Source organism: Diabrotica virgifera, chromosome 6, assembly GCF_917563875.1.
Source record: "Diabrotica virgifera virgifera chromosome 6, PGI_DIABVI_V3a".
In the NCBI taxonomy this organism is placed as follows: Eukaryota; Metazoa; Arthropoda; class Insecta; order Coleoptera; family Chrysomelidae; genus Diabrotica; species Diabrotica virgifera.
Window position 1 is genome coordinate 96,702,856 of NC_065448.1, and position 17,712 is coordinate 96,720,567.

At 33.2% G+C, this 17,712-nt stretch overlaps 1 protein-coding gene across 3 annotated transcripts in view; it reads left to right on the top strand.

Annotated features, from left to right (window-relative positions):
- Positions 1–17,712, top strand: part of LOC114332919 (tyrosine-protein kinase Src64B) — a 699,550-nt gene that overhangs the window by 655,783 nt on the left and 26,055 nt on the right. For all 3 annotated transcript variants that reach the window (XM_050653635.1, XM_028282708.2, XM_028282709.2), the window contains one exon: positions 4,349–4,652. In XM_050653635.1, the coding sequence (XP_050509592.1) occupies positions 4,349–4,652 (304 nt within the window). The remainder of the gene's footprint in view (positions 1–4,348; positions 4,653–17,712) is intronic.

Here is a 17,712-nt window from a genome sequence, read left to right on the forward strand (position 1 = left end):
CGGAGAGGTGCGCTTTCGATTGTTCTACGGTACGTATCATGCACGCCCCGTTCTAACATAAATCAGCCTTTAGTCGAATTCGACAAAATTGAACCACTCCGCAGTATCGTGAATGGCCGGCTTAATATAGTTATCACCGGAACTTCAACGGCAGGTTTATTTTCGGTTGCAAATTGAAATTAATATTCGTTAGGCACTTCTACCATTAATAAATAGATGAAAGTATCGAAGAAAGTCATATGTAGAGATATAAATCAAATCAAATCCTTACATAATAATCCATCAAACGGATTACGTCCTGAATAACATTGTCCATCAGCGTTTTTGAGATCCGCAACATACCGTAATTATATAATTATTTAGTATTACAGTTGTTAAATATACATGTTGAAATTCAAATTATAAATTATAGGTACCTGTGTGTATATCAATTACAATTACCCAACGTAACCATGCTGGTACTGGTAGATGTTTATGATTCGATGCAACTATTAGGATTCGCTCACAGCAAACATATTATTAGATGTCTTCACTTAGGATATTGCTACGATCGTACCCTGTTACCTGTACCCTGCAAAATACCATTAAATTAATATTTGATGCGTAGGTATCATATTTTACAGCATCTATTAACAATATTTCTCAATATTTTGAGTTAAAACAGCTTAAAAATTTGCAATAAGTATTGCAATTTTAGGATTAGGACTTCTTTTTGTTTTCTCATTCTTTTCAATACTACGTCGTGAGTAACATTGTTCACCCAGCTTATTCTAAGCATTCTTCTGTAATCCCACATTTCTAAAAGCCTCCAAACACCCCAAACCTCCAGTGTTTCTTTAACGTACATGTCTCCACTCCGTACAGCAGCACAGAGAATACGTAAAACCTCAAATATCTAACTCTGAATCCAATTGGCAAATATCTGTTACACAAAACATTTTTCATTTTGATAAATACTTATCTTGCTTGTCGAATTCTTGATTTAATTTCTTCAGTGTAATCGTTTTTGTCGTTATTATTAATCCTAAATTTTGTTTCTGTTCTTCGTGGATCATTAGGGTCTCTTGTCGTTGTGATTTAGTGATCACTACCACCAGAGTTTTTTTATATTCAGAATTAGATCTCTTTATTCACTATGTTCCATAACTCTATTTTTAGTTGCTGTCGTAGATCCTCGAGATATTCCGTTATCGTACGTATCATTCGGAATACATATTGAAGGGGCCGGAGTAGCTCAGGCGGTAGGATGTCTCACTTCCATGCAGGTAGGCCGGGATTCGAATCCCAGCGCCGGCGAGAACAGCTAGACATTTTTAAAAATGTCTATAGGCCCCAGGTCGACTCAGCCCGAATAAAATGAGTACCTTGGGTAAAACCAAGGGTAATAATAGGCGGTTAAAGCGTAGGCTTCCTTGTCTACCGTAGGCTCTAGATATAGCAGACTATCCTGTTATAATCCCAAAGCCACGTTAGTGGTATAAAACGGGAGACTATTATTTATTACATATTGAAGCGGCTGTTTGATTATACATAGTAAAGTTCGGTAATAATTCAGTTGCCCTTCGTATAAAAATTCTTTCGTTAGAGTAGTTGAATGGGATGGTCGTGTGATTTTATCGAATGTTTTGTTGTATTCTAAAAACTTTGGACCAACAAATTCATGCCTAATAAGACTTGTCTTGTTCTAAGAACATTCCTGAAGCCAAATTGTGTCTCGTTGATATATTGTTCCAGTAGTCGATAGATTCTGTTATGTAATTTTTAAGAATATTTTAAGGGTGTGACTCATCTTGCTAGTCAGAGCATTATCTTGCATTAAGTTTTTGGGGTAATGCGGTGAAAGTAGACTTCAACCATCTTTTAGGACTACTTCCTGTATATTATATAAAGTTATAAAAATCTACTAGTACATTTATATGTTCCTTGCTGATCAGTTTGATTATTTCTAATGGTATTTGATCAGGTCCTGGAGCTTTATGGTCTTTTGTTAATTTTATTGCATATAACAGTCCTTCTTTAGTAATATTTGGACCGCTATCATCTTTCAAGTTTTCCCCTGGTGTCTGAAATTAGTCTTCCATTTTTATCTAATACCAAGTTGTCCCTATTTTCCGTATTTGTTTTACTTATGCCCGGTTGCACCAACAGATCTTAGGCATAAGTCGAGAATATCATAAGAATTAATATAATATAATTATAATATATTACAATGGGAATACCATAATATAATAATAGATATAATTGATAACAAGGTAAGAATCTAAAATTATGGTGCAACGTAAGTGGTACTCAAGGAGGCTCTATCTATAAGTAGAGCTTAGCTAAGCTGGAGCTTAAGATCTGTTGGTGCAACCAGGAATTAGCTCCCTTAATTTCTCGTGCAGATTAAAATTGTCATTTTTTAATAATAACTGTTCTACTGCGTCATACTTCATCTCCAACACCACCATCGTACACCGTTTTTCATTAGCCTATCTTCTTATCTCCCTGTGAATATTATTGTATGTGATTTTATCTTCGGTTTTATACGTTCTTCGGTTTTCCATCACTTCCAGTATCTCGTCAGACATTCATTGTTTTTTCTTTTTTGTTTGTCTTGTATCTAACGTATCCTTACTTGCTCATAACAAGATATTTTTGATCGTTTTTCATTTTTTATCATTGCCTTCAATTGTGTTCATTTTTATGTGCAACTCTTCATTAATAATTGCTTCTATTGCCTTCTTTCTCGCTGATTCATTTCTTAACTGGGATACCTGTATTTCTTCTCTGTTACTTTTAGTTAGGAACTTTTTAAGTTTGATGTGAAATCTTGATACAACAGAAATAATGTTCTCTTGGCAAAACTGTCAGTCTGTCTCCTTCATTACCGTGTCTATTTTTGCATTAAATTCACCAATTCCTATTGTGACGTCTCTAGGTTTTGTGGACTATAGCTATAGATTAACAGTAGGCTAGTATTTCAACAAAAAATTGCTGAAACTGGTCAAACATAGTTTCGGCAACTAAGTTTGACCAGCATACAGGTATAGTCCTGTCGCCAGGGGGGGTATAACGGCCTCCTTTATTCAGATGGACTTACCAAAGTTTTTTTATGTATTTTGGCCCGTAGAACACGAATTTTTTGGGTAACAGTTGATCCGGATGTCGATAAGTTTGTTATAAACAAAGAAGTTGAGGAACTACATAACAGCGATTTCTCGCAAAACAAAACAATTTTTTGTATTTTTTGGGCCATTCTAACCAAAAAATGTTCCTACAAGTTTTTTTGTAGGATACATAGTTTTCGAGATAAACACGGTTGAACTTTCAAAAAATCGAAAAATTGCAATTTTTGAACCCGAATAACTTTTGATTAAAAAATAAAATAGCAATTCTGCTTACCGCATTTGAAAGTTTAAATCAAATTATATCGGTTTTGAATATTTGCATTGCTAAAAATTTATTTATTTTTTTTGTTTGTTAAAAAAAGCTATAAACACATAGTGTTTCCCGTGCCTAATACATGCGTTTTAACGCATGCTACGTAGAAATAGCCTCGCTTGCACTTGTACCTACTCTACCTACTTGTTCGATTTTAAATGAGAAATCATTGAAAACATCACTCAAGCACTAGGTGTTTATAGCTTTTTTAACAATAAAATAATAAATTTTTTGCAATGCAAATAATTAAAACCGATATAATTTGACTTGAACTTTAAAATGCGGTAAGCAGAATTGCTATTTTATTTTTTAATCAAAAGTTATTCGGGTTCAAAAATTGCAATTTTTCGATTTTTTAAAAGTTCAACCGCGTTTATCTCGAAAACTATGCATCTTCCGAAAAAAATTTTGGGAACAGTTTTTGGTTAGAATGGCCCAAAAAATACAAAAAAATGTTTTGTTTTGCGAGAAATCGCTGTTATGTAATTCCTCAACTTCTTTGTTTATAACAACCTTATCGACATCCGGATCAACTGTTACCCAAAAAATTCGTATTTTACGGGTCAAAATACATAAAAAAAACTTGGGTAAGTCCATCTGAATGCAGGAGGCCGTTGTACCCCCCCTGGCGACAGGACTAGTATAATTAGACGCATAAAGATATGATTTTACCTATAGGTAGCTGGTTGCAGATAGCATGTTGCAGGTATTACTACTCATGTTTTTAGTTGTACAATATTTATGAAACAGGGGATTCGTTTGATTTTATGAGAATACATTTTCTTTAAATTAGAGTAAACGCATATCCAAATTTTGTTATCAAAGACTATTAGTTATTAAAAACAATTTAAAGTTTGCATATTTTGGTTTAATTGATGAAGATACTTTTTTTTTGTATAAAACTAATACGGCCGTTCTTTTTTAGTGAGAGTGGTGAAACACCCACCATTTATCGAAAGTCCCTTTCCCCAAGAACCAAGTTCGATAATCACCAACCGTCCCGAGAATTTATATAAACCCCCACCGACCAAAGCCAGGCCTATAATGGTGGCCATGTACAATTACGAAGCCAGGGATAGCCAAGACGTGTCTTTCAGAAAGGGAGATAGAATGGAGGTTATCGACGATTCCGAAGGGGATTGGCTCAAAGTGATACATCTTGTTACTAAAGAGAAGGGTTACATTCCAGGCAATTATGTTGCTCCAGAACAGAGTGTGGAAAGTGAAGAGTAAGTATATAAGTCCTGGTTTATTGTATACTCTCTTTATAAAAATGAACCAGTATATTAGGTAAAAAACTATATTTAAAAAAAAAGACTGTTTTCAATCTAATAACACATAAAATAATATTAAAATATTTAATCTGACAGGATGTAGAATTAATATTTTAATATTATTTTATGTAAAAATCCACTAGGATTTCCTGTAGCTGGCTGTATACCATTAATTACAAGTAAAATTTAATAAAAAATGTTTGGCTTGGTAAAAGGTATATTAGTTTAAAAAGCCCCTATAGGGCTACAAACATAGAAACAAAACGTTTTCCCTCTGTAACAAGAGCATCATCAGTGTTACAAGAACATGGTGAGCCAACCAAAAAATACAAAGGTCAAAGCCTTTCAGAAACAGACTAAAAGTCTTATATAGATGCCAACATGGCAAAATCCAAAGGATGGAAAAAATTCCTATGGCTACGGCCCTAGGGCAACATATGACTCCCACACGTGGTAAGTGGATCAATAGGTAACAATAGGTCATTATGTTCCCACTTACCACGTGTGGGAGTCATATGTTGCCCTAGGGCCGTAGCCATAGGAATTTTATCCATCCTTGGGATTTTGCCATGTTGGCATATATATGACTTTTAGTCTGTTTTTGAAAGGCTTTGACCTTTCTATTTTTTGGTTGGCTCACCATGTTCTTGTAACACTGATGATGCTCTTGTTACAGAGCGAAAACGTTTTGTTTCTATGTTTGTAGCCCTATAGGGGCTTTTTAAACTATTATACCTTTTACCAAGCCAAAATTTTTTTATTAAATTTTACTTAATTATTTTATGTGTTATTAGATTGAAAACTTACGTCTTTTTCTTACCAGATGTCGCTACGGGATCCCAGCCATTTCGTTCGGTGCAATCCGAGACTGCACGCGTCGGAGTACCTATCCTGGTTCAGTCAGAGAGAAGAGCATATTTTATGTGTCTACTAACAAGGGGCAAAAAAGTCGCGAAACCGGTATAAACGCTTGCTGCGCTCTCTGATTGAACTAGAAGATAATGTTGCTGCGTTTTCGGGTTGAAACGAAATTGAAAATATTTATACATTTTTAATGTTTAATTTATTTACTCTATTTGGAGTACGTAGGAAGCCTTCTCGTTGGAGCTTTTACCACGTTGGGCAGATGTGATGTGAATTATAAATTGTAAAATTCCCTCATCTTCCTATAGGCTTGGCATCCGTATGGCTTGTATTTTTTAGAAGCCTCGGAGGTTTTTACCAGAAAAGGTTCCCACTGTTTTATTATATTTTTAGAATATAAATATTTTTAAAATTGATTAAAGTATTTTGTTATCTATTTATTATTAAGTTTAATTAATTCCGCGGCTCATTTAACTGGCATTTGATCTGCCCAAAACCACATTATATAAAATACAATTCTGACAGGTACTAAAAATGTACCGATGCATATGGGATACATCTGCTTACAAAAACCATGGTTTAATTTGTACCCGCTTTTTTTAACTGCACATAAACGTCAACAATTTGGAATTTTACAGTTAATCCAACGTTTTTCAAATATTTGCATCATTTGTGTAATATTTGTTATATCAATCATAAAAAACACTGCCATTTTGTCAGAATTAAAGTAAAACATAAACTAAATTTGTTTTAAAGTTTTGTTTCACATTGTAAAAAAGTTAAGAATGTATAAACATTTTCAATTTCTTTGCAATCCGAAAATGCAGCAGCATTATACTCTAGTTAAATCGGAGAGTGCAGGAAGAGTCTATACCGGTTTCGGGGATTTTTCCCCTGATCAGTAGTCCGATATCCTCTTCTCTCCAATTCAATCAGGTACCTTGGTTCTGGGATATCGTAGAGACATCTACCAAGAAACAAAATAAGTTCTCAATCCAGTAGCACAGAAAACGACAATATTATCATTATTATTATTGTCTTTTTCTGTGCTACTGGATTGAGAACTTATTTTGAAAGTTGTTGATTAAATCATTTAAAATGTTTGAAAAATGACCAGTAGTATTAGCGAGACTGCTATTGAAATACTTAAGAAAACGTCAGGAAAAAAGTTTGAGGATAAAGAGACTTGGTGGTGGTCAAACGAAGTACAAGGGAAAATAAAAGTGAAGAGAAAATTATATTAAAAGTGGCAAGCAACCAGATCCAACACAGATCTTCAAAACTGTATGGTGACGAAAAAGGGAACGAAAGTAGCAGTAGCAAAAGCCAAAGCAGAAGCGTATTCAAACCTATACGATCAACATGATACCAGGGAAGGCGAAACGAAGATATATAAAATAGCCAAACAGAGAGCAAAGAAAGCAAAAGATTTTAATCAGATTAGATGTATCCGAGATGAAAATAATAAAATACTAGGTCACGAAAGAGATGTCAAAAAGAGATGGAGAAAGTACTTTGTAGCAGCAATGGTAACCAAAATAACAAACGAAGAAGTGGCTCAAGCGCTTCAAAAAATAAAGAAAGGAAAAGCGGTAGGACCAGATGATATTCCTGGAGAAGTATAGAGAGCATTGGGAGAGACAGGTACAAGGTGGCTAGCAGGTCTTTTTACTAGAATTATGGAAGTTGGAAAAATGTCAGACGAATGGAGAAGCAGTATATGTATACAATACAGTACCTATTTACAAAAACAAGGGAGATATACAACAATGTACAAACTACATGGCTATAAAACTGCGTGAGATACGTATACGTGAAGAGACCGAAATATCCGAGAATCAATTTGGCTTTATGCAGGGCAGATCAACAAAGTAGGATTGCACCAAGGGTCTGTGCTTAGTCCGTATTCATTCTCATTAGTTTTGGACCAGATAACAGCGAAACTACAGCGTAACATTCCATAGTGCTTAATGTATGCTGATGATGTCGTGTTAGTAGGAAATAGTGAAAGAGACTTAAAACAAAAACTGGAACATTGGAGGCAAGCTCTGGAGGAAAAAGGTTAAAACTTAGTAGGACAAAAACAGAGTATTTGGAATGTTCATTTAAAGATGGAGTAATACAAATAAAATGGTATCTTTGGATGGTGAACTGATTGTAAAAAGCAATAGTTTTAAGTACCTGGGATCGGTATTAAAGAGTAATGGAGAAATAGATGGAGATGCATGCAGTAGAATTAGGGCTGGATGGATGAAGTGGAAAGAAGCGAGTGGTATGTTTTGTGACAGAAAAATTCCAATGAAGCCGAAAGGAAAATTCTATAGAACAGCCATAAGACCGGCTATGTTGTACGGAACTGAATGTTGAGCTGTGAAAAAGAAAGAGGACGAATGCATGTGGCGGAAATGAGAATGCTTAGATGGATGAGTGGAGTGACAAAGAAGGATAAAATTAGAAATGAGTATATTAGGGGAAGTCTAGGTGTGGCACCGGTTGATGCCAAAATGAGAGAGCATAGGTTAAGATGGTTTGGTCATGTTCAGCCTCGAGACGTTAATCACCCAATACAAAGAATAGCTGAAGTGCAGATTCCTGGAAGGAGTAGGAGAGGAAGACCAAAGAAGACCTGGGGGGAGACGATAAAGCAGGACATGTTGGTAAAGGGGGTTAACATTGATATGACCCAAGATAGAATTGTGTGGAGAAATGCAATTAGGGAAGCCGACCCCGCATAGGGATAAGGCAAAGAGAATGATGATGACCTTAGAAGAGGTTACCTTAGAAGGTAGCCCGGGCTTGCTCTATTCGGCTTTTAATTTCTGCGATTGTATATATGTAATTATACCGATTTATAATTATACAGTATACAATTCTGCGATTGTATACTGTATATAATTTTGTTTGCTAATAACTATTATTTTTTATTGTTTGCTAAATTTATTTAGCTATGGTAGTCAGAAAATACTTCATTTATAATATGTCTGCAGTACTATCTTCTGGATTACGTTTAGAATAAACAGAAAAAGTTGTAATTATTACAAAGTGTCGGAAAAGCTATCCATAATTATTGATTTTTACCGAAATTTTATAGCATTAAAAGATTAAATTGCCACATTAAAGCGTATTTATATTTAATATATGTAAATGTTCTAGTGTAAAGATTACCTTGTTCGGAATTACTTAAATGGAAGTTGCGTGATCGCATATTATGGTTAGATATCACCAAGATACCACCACACAGGACGTCTCTTCATCCTGCTGAGATAAAGAACTGTATTTACCCGCACAATTTTGCACTGTCAAGATAACAAACATTAACATAAATAGCGTTAGAGATTAGCATTCAATTCATTTTTTTATTGAATATATTGTTCATTAGAAATGAGTTAAGTTAGCATCCAATTATCAATACTCAGATACCAAGATATGAACTGTCTACAGTGTGTCCCAAAAGTAACGCATACAAATCATATCGTGGTCCTCATAGAGTTTGAGAAAAAGAAATTGAAAGATTCAGTGGAGATCTACAGGAAGCATATGATAAAATCCAAAGGCATGATGCTGTTATAAAATTAGGCGATTTTAATACTAAGCTAAGGAAGGGTCTGCAATTTTTTAAAGAAAAATAATAGTACGTCACTGAGATATTTCAAATTAAAAATTATTTTTGAATTCCCTATTCAGTTTCTGACCAACCATATATCTTCATGTTTGTTCATACGACGCTTCGTTTTCATGCAAAAAATAAAATATCTTAACACTTACAAATTATTCGAAATAAGTTTCTAAACATTCATATTAGACCAGTAAGGATCTGTTTTTAGGTGGATGTGAGAGGTGGCATTCAGATTTTTGCGGATAAAGTTAGGTGATAACTTCGTTAATAATAATTGAATTATGCTCCTTCTCAAATATGCCCGGAACATTAACAAAAAAAATAAAAGCTTTAAAAATTTCAAAAAATTTCGTTTTTTTTTCTGCTTTTTTTGCTTATAACTTAAAAACTATTCATTTTAGAACAAAGTCGTATAGGAATAAAACAAAGATAATTAAATTTTCTATCAGATGCGATTGGTTAAAAAGGTCTTAATTTATCACCCTTGCTTCAAAATAGCAATAAATATAAAATAAGGGGGCAAAACAAGCCTGTCCTTATTCAATGATTTTCCATCACTTATGTTACACTTGGAACCTTCCTAATTCGCTTAGAAAATTTTTGTAATGTGCTAAAACCGTACACCAAATTTCATTAAAATTGACTTACTAGATTTTGCATAATTTTGCAATCTAAACTTTTTTTTTTAAATTAATTTTTTTTTAAAATCTTGCACAACAAAAACTAGTACAAAGATTTGTCATTTTTTTTACATATAAAGAAGTACTCCACCTATCTAATGCACTTTACAGAATTGAATTCGGATTATTTAAGCAGCCTCAGCAATGTTTTAATGTTATAAACAATTTTTTGGCTTATAAACAAATTAGTGCTGTGGCCAGGAGGGGTGCTACGGGCTCCTTTATTTAGATGGACTTACCCAAGTTTTTTATGTATTTTGACCCGTAGAACACGAATTTTTTGGGTAACAGTTGATCCGGATGTCGATAAGATTGTTATAAGCAAAGAACTTGAGGAATTACGTAACATCGATTTTTCGCAAAATAAAACATTTTTTTGTATTTCTTGGGTAATTCTAAGCAAAAAATGTTCTTACAAGTGATTTCGTAGGATGCATAGTTTTCGAGATAAACGCGGTGGAATTTTCAAAAAATCAAGAAATTGCAATTTTTGAACGCGAATAACGTTTGATTAAAAAATAAAATGGCAATTCTGCTGACGGCATTTGAAAGTTTAAGTCAAATTATACCGGTTTTAATTATTTGCATTGCTAAAAATTAATTTTTTTATTGTTCAACAAAGCCATTTGTTTATAAGCCAAAAAATTGTTTATAAATTTAAAACATTGCTGAGGCCCCTTAATATTCCGATTTTAATTCTGTAAAGTGTATTAGATAGGTAGAGCACCTCTTTATATGTAAAAAAATTAGCCAACTTCTAAATGGTCTACTTTTTGTTCAGAAAGATTTTAAAAAATGTGAACTTTTTTAAAAACATTTAGATTGCAAATTTATTCTGCAAAATTTATTAGGTCGATTTTAATGAAATTTGGTACACGATTTAAGTATGTTACAAAGAATTTCCTAAAAGAAATTACTAAGGTTCTAAGTGCCACCAAAGTCGTATATCATACAAAATTCAATTATCTTTATTTTATTTCCCTACGACTTTGTTCCAAAACGAATCGTTTTAAAGTTATCAGCAAATAAAGCAGAAAAAAATCGATGTTTTTCGAAATTTTTAAATATTTTAATTTTTTATTAATGTTCCGGGCATATTTGAGAAGGAGCATAAGTCAATTATTATTACTGAAGGTGTCACCTAACTTTATCTGCAAAAATCCGAATGCCACCTCTCACATCCAAAAATTGACGTTTTTTCGCAGATCCTTACTGGTATATATAAAAACTTGGTCAAAAACATTGTAAGCGTTAACATGTTTTATTTTTTGCATGAAAACTAAGCGTCGCACGAAAAAAAGGAAAGATAGATTTTTTGTCACAAATTGAACGAGGAATTCAAGAAAGATTTTTAATTTGAAATATTTCAGTGGCGTACCATTTTTATCTTTAAAAAATTTCATACTATTACTCGTACGCGCGCCAATGGTGAATATAAAATTCTTAATTGTGTGTCAAAACATGCGCAATAACTATGTCTTAAAACTCGCTAAATTTCATTGGCACACCTCAACTGGTTTTATAGCAATAAATAAATCGTCAGTTTGTAATAAAAATTTTAACATCCCGTATCTCGGAAACAAATGAAAATCGAATAACAACATATATGAGTTATTTTTGATTATTTTTACGTATAGGTATTATACAGTCTTAAAGTTTGGCGCGTTCCTCCCCACTCACCCTGTATATATTTTAAAGTTTATCATTAAACTATATTTTTGGTAAATTCAACCATTTTAAAATAGGTAAAAAGAGAGTGTGTAAAAAATGCAATAAAAGACACCGTTTCGTAGTGTTCGTGTTGAGTCTATTTTATTAGCTATCTACTCCCTTGGGAATGTTAATTTTTATACAAATTTCAAATGTTTTTGCGTAATTAGATTTAAACAGATAATACTAGTTGATAATGATGTACTATCTGATTTATTTACAACCTAGAAAGCACTCATAATTTAACAATCTAGATATTATCAGACAAGAGCAACAAACATTTTATGATATTTGCCGAAAGCAATGGATTCTGCTTGTGTATCTTTTTTTACTTTTATGTATTTAATCATTATCTTGGAGAATTTCGGGAATTATTTCGACCAAGTTTGCGACCTAACTGTGTATTGGCCAATGCACATGCACACTATGATCTTGGTTTTTTGTTATAGAGAAAAGGAGGATAACAAGGTTCTGAAACTGTTTTCTTGTGGCATGTCTACGTATAAATTTAATAAGTATTATATTTACAGTTGAGTCCGCGAGTCTTTACCCGTGCGTCATCATTTAAAGCATACGAAATAAGTCGGAGATCTATTTCACGCACCAACAACTGACAGAAAGTGGCTACTGTTCCGATTACGGGTTTTATTATAAAATTTGACGTTATCAAATATATAGAATGTCAAATGTAAGTTTTGCTTCAAAATTTTTGTGCAGAATTACAGCTACATTTGAAGTAGCTTAATAAATTCTTTTATTATTATTGATTAATAAATAAATAAACAATTTATAAAAAAAATCAATAACATATTTTATTTTTGTTATTTTATTCACTTTGACGGAAATCTAAACACAATCATTTCTTTACTGTGCGAATGACGTTAGCTTTGTATGTTTTAAATATTAATTGCCAGAATATAATTATTTACCTTAAAATTTCAAAGCCCAATATAAAATTAGTTGTGAAAACAACTGTTTGTGTAATAGGAAGAAACTTCAAAACGCAAAAATTCGACAAAAACCGCAAAAAATTCAACTGACTGACAGCCATAAAAGTAAACAAAGCAGAAACGTCAAACAAATTGTGCTTAAAATATGAAAACATACCGAATCGTCTTTTTTTGTACCTATCTCTTTTCAATGCACTGAGTCTAGATGGTTCATAAAAATAACATGTGTTTTTACTTAATAACAAACGGCAGCTGGTTTGTCATGAATTTCATGCGTGGAAGAGAATGATGCTAGATAAAAAGTATGTGTTTTATATCGCCAGGTATTAATTACGCACGGGTAAAGACTCGCGGACTCAAGTGTATATGGGATTGGGCCACAATTAATGGTGGAATGAAAATTACATTTTTAAGTACGTAACTAATGTGTGACGTTTCTATTTCCACTCCGGAAATAGTTATCAAAAATGATATTCTAAAAAATTCTGGGAAGATTTTATAACCTGTTTTTTAGGTTATGTATATTTCTTTTTTTAATATAATTTTCATTATACCAATAATTATGGCTCTGTCTCATATAAACATAATAAAAAGAAAACAGTAAAATCCTTTATAAAAGGTATATATTTAAAATCCCTAAAAAGGGCTACATCACAATCACATAACTAGTTTTCGACTGGTTCACCAGTCATCATCAGTGCTTACCTAAAATTAATATAACCTGGTAAAATAATGCAAAGATTTTGAAATTGTGACTATGATTAAGAAAAGTTGTAGGTTATACTCACGTGAAGTTTACATGCTAACCACCAAGATATAATTTAACAAAAATATGAGGGTCAAAGCCCTGTATAAGTAATCCGTCAAGGAAACATCGGTTGAAAATGCTAACTTAAGGGTGGATGTTTGAAATATTTTTACTAATATGCCCCAGGTAACATCTGAGCTGTGATTTGACTTGTTCACATGGTGGAAGTGTGGCAGCAAGTGACAATGAAATGGATAGAGACCTCCGAACGATGACAAGACAGAAATGACAGTTCCACAGGAAGTTGAAAAATTAACCTGTCATATTTAAAGACACACCGCTGTTAAAATTAGAAATGATGTAACAACACACTCATTGTGAAAATTATCATTTAAAATTCAGTAAACTAGATGTTGTAGTTAAAAATGTATTCACGTATACTGTCAGTGGAGGTGGTTAGGCAAACCACATTACACAAATGTTTGTATTCGAGAACTAAAGTCAGTATACAAATCATGTTGTCGAGAGACCTAAGATTTAAAAAACAATTTTATGTTGATTTGAAGTTATCGAATTTATTTAACTTATTGGTAGCTGTTGGAATTTGTGTAAGTTTAAAAAGAAAAAGAAATCACAATGTCACAATTGTGGATTTTTATAAACATAATATTTATATAGGAGGATGTTTACATACGAGTATAATCTGATATCATATCATTAACTGATCTTCACACTTAAGAATACTACTCATTGGATATAAATCCTAATGTTTTTTTTGCTTATTTTCTAGACAGATAATCCACTCCTCTCGTTCAGTCCTAATCCCTTCTAGGGATGTGGTGACACCATCAAATTTTTATAATTTTTTTTACAATTCTTTTCCGTCCTCTGTCCTGGGTTAAATGTTCAGCTTAGTGTAACTCTCGATTAATCAGTATTTTTGTGTGCTCCGCCCAACGGCTTTTAGGTCACCCCTAAGTTTTTTTTCATTCAACTCTGCCCTCGATTATTAATTTTTCCGTCATACCTACTTTGGCAGTGTGCCCAAAATACTGCAAATATCTCTGTTATATTTGTGCAATATAATAATATCTTTAATTTCGACTTTTGTTCTAGTATTGTTATATTTGTTCGATGCTCTAATCTGGATATTCGTAACATGTGTCGGTCTACCCACAACAGCCTCTATTTACCATTATTATTACCAGTTTCATCATCGCATTACTAATTTCATCATAGATTGATAACATTTCTCATTTAATATATACTTTCTGTTCTTTCTGTAGTCCACACTTAGTCTCTACAAAAAGTGTTAAAAAAACGTGAATGTTGTGTACCTTTCAAGTAAACTTATAACTCTTTTACTACTCTTTATACTCTTTATTTTATTTTTGTTCGGCTACAAAAATGTCAGGAGCGTAAATTCATCATTGACTATCCATACTTTCCGAACAATTTATCTCAGATTTTGTACGATCGAAATAAAAATGAAAAATATTCGTACTTTAATAACGTACGGAGCTATGGTTCAGTCGCAGATTAGAGCACCCAATATCAACCCAATTGAAAACTATATAGAAAAACTGGTGAAGAATCCGAAAGTTTTTGACTTCCTGTGTCGAGAAACTAGAAAACACCTTTACTCATAAGCTATTGTAGATATAATATATCATCATCATTATCATCATCGGTGATGCTACAGTAGTGTAGCCTCGACCTTTCCCAGTCTATTTCGCCAGTATTTAGTTTCTGTTCATCGCCAACCGTTGTCAACTTACTTCGCCGATCTTCCTCGCGTTCTCGTCCACACCGTCCCTTCATCTCAGTCTTGGTCTAGCTCTACTAATACTCCTATCTCTTACTGGTACCTCAAATATGTCCGGGGTCTGGGGACATGGGAACCATGGCCCCAGATGTATAACTATAAATGGCAGTGAGATAGAACAAGTCCAGGAATATATCTACCTAGGCCGAATCCTGAAACTTGACAAAGAGAACCAAAGTGCGGAAATTACTAGAAGAGCAAGACTAGCATGGCTAGGATTTAAAAAACTTAGTTGGATTCTTAAGAACCGTAAAATACCCTAATACTTCAGGAGCAAAGTGTTCCACCAGTTCATCCTTCGTATCATGACATCTGCTTGTCAAACCTGGACCCTAACCAAAGCAAATATGAATAAACTAGCTACAACAGAAAGATTAATGGAAAGAGCAATGATAGGTATACGGCTGTCAGGTAAAAGGAGGAACAACTGGGTAAGATCAAAAACAACAGTCGAGGACATAACAACAAAAATTGCCAAACTTAAATGGAGCTTCGCAGGCCATACTGCTAGACAAAAAGACCAACATTGGGAAGCAACAATACAACATTGGAGACCTTACGAAAGTAAACGACCAAGAGGAAGACTATAAGATGAAATGGGTTGATGATACTAAAAAATAGCCGGAACAAATTGGAAATATGTTGCTCAGGATAGAGACCGATGGAAGGAGTTGGGAGAGGCCTATGTCCAAACATGGACGATAAAAGGATAAGAAGAAGATCTCAGATATGGTCGGGGTGGGTAATTTTCATTTACTCTTGAGACATGTCCAGCCCGTCTAATACTGAAGAATATTACAGCTCTATCATGTAATATTTCTTTATACTTCTCGTACAATTCGAAATTGTATCGCTTTCTCCAAATACCATTTTTTTATTGATGACATTGTCTCTTGTCTATGCTAGATATTGCCTATTATAAACCATCTTACGTCAATCTGCGGCGTCAGATTCGTTAAGGACATTGACTTAGATTTCATTTGGCTCTGACTGCACGGGTTCGAATTCTTTTATATAAAATTCGTATAAAAACGTGTGTCAATGATATTATGTAATCTTTTACTTTAGCTCTATGTTGGACGAACTATTTATGTCGCTTCATAATTTTTTGTACATTATTATTGTAGCCACTCTCACAGTGATGAGCGCGCCAATAATCGGCAAAATAACGCAAAAGATGGAAAACATAATACGTTGTGAAATAAAAAGAGATGAAATGAGTAGAGGAGGGAAAGTATCGGTTGAAACCTATAATTTAATTTAAATTACATTGCCACTATCGAGAGTTTCCAACTTTAGACGTTTAGCTTAAGAGTAAGTTGACATAATTGTACGTATGACCCACGGTTCTTAGACATTACTACGGTTGCCTAGATCGACTAACCAATGAACATTAAGGGTGCGATTACGTCACGAGAGTGTACTGTCATTTGAATCGTAATATGATTTTTTTCGAATCCTGAGAAAACCAAGTATTTTAGAAAAATTTAAACGCAGGATGAAAGATTACATTATTACCGAGGGCGGAAAGCCTCTTAGAATAAACAAGCAGTTTCTATTGAATGAAATATTTGAAATTAAATATCACACTTCTCTTTTATTTTCAGCCCTGTAACTTATTAAAATAACCATAGAAGATTTCAGGGACATTCGGCCCTCGGTAATAATGTAGTCTTTCATTCTGAGTTTAAATTTTTCAAAAATATTTATTAGTTTTCTCAGGATTCGAAAAAAATGAATACAATTAAAACACATTGAGAATTTTGACATGCGTCAAAATTTTGCATTAACTCAATGTAAAGTTCTAAACTGTTCAATTCCAGCTTCCCTAATTATTTTACATCAAAAGACATTAGAAACTATTTGTATAGGATTGAAATCTGTATTGAAAACAACTGTTAAAATTGGTCTACGTAATTAAACATATTCCAAAATTTTGTAAAAATGTAATACATTTTTCCAAAATTTTGTAAAAATGTAATACATTTTTACGGTATAAGATCAAATGTGTACTATTTGTCTTATTATTTCATAATAACACAAATAATACACATATATACACAATAACACACATTCAATGATCGAAAATTATTTAAAAATATGGGAATGTGTACTCTTGTGACGTAAAGTCAAAAATATAAGTCTCCCCACCACCGTCGGTCAAGGCAACCGTAATAAAGTCTTGACCTTCTTCCTAACCTAGTTTTATTGGGTTAAATATGTCTTCTTCGTCTTTTGTGTATTGGGCTCCACCTACTTGGGTATTTGGCCAGCTCATCTTCTCGGAATAAAGGAAAAATCCCTTATTCACCTACAATTTGGAGTTAATATGGGACAAATACAACAAAGATAAAAACTTTTCTCGCTCAGGGATAACTGCCGACTATTACACAATCTGCTTTAATAAGCTAATATGTAACATAAATCATTGTTCCGGTGCATGCCTCAATTTTAGTTTGAAATTAAGTTTATTTGACGTTTCTATTTCGATTTACGTTTATTTGTCAGTCGAAACTAATAATATGGGCCATTAAAATAAAATGTTTTTCGACGTCATACGTATAATTATGACTGAAGTCAACTAGCCACGTATAAGAACCAGCTTTATCTTGTACTATCTCA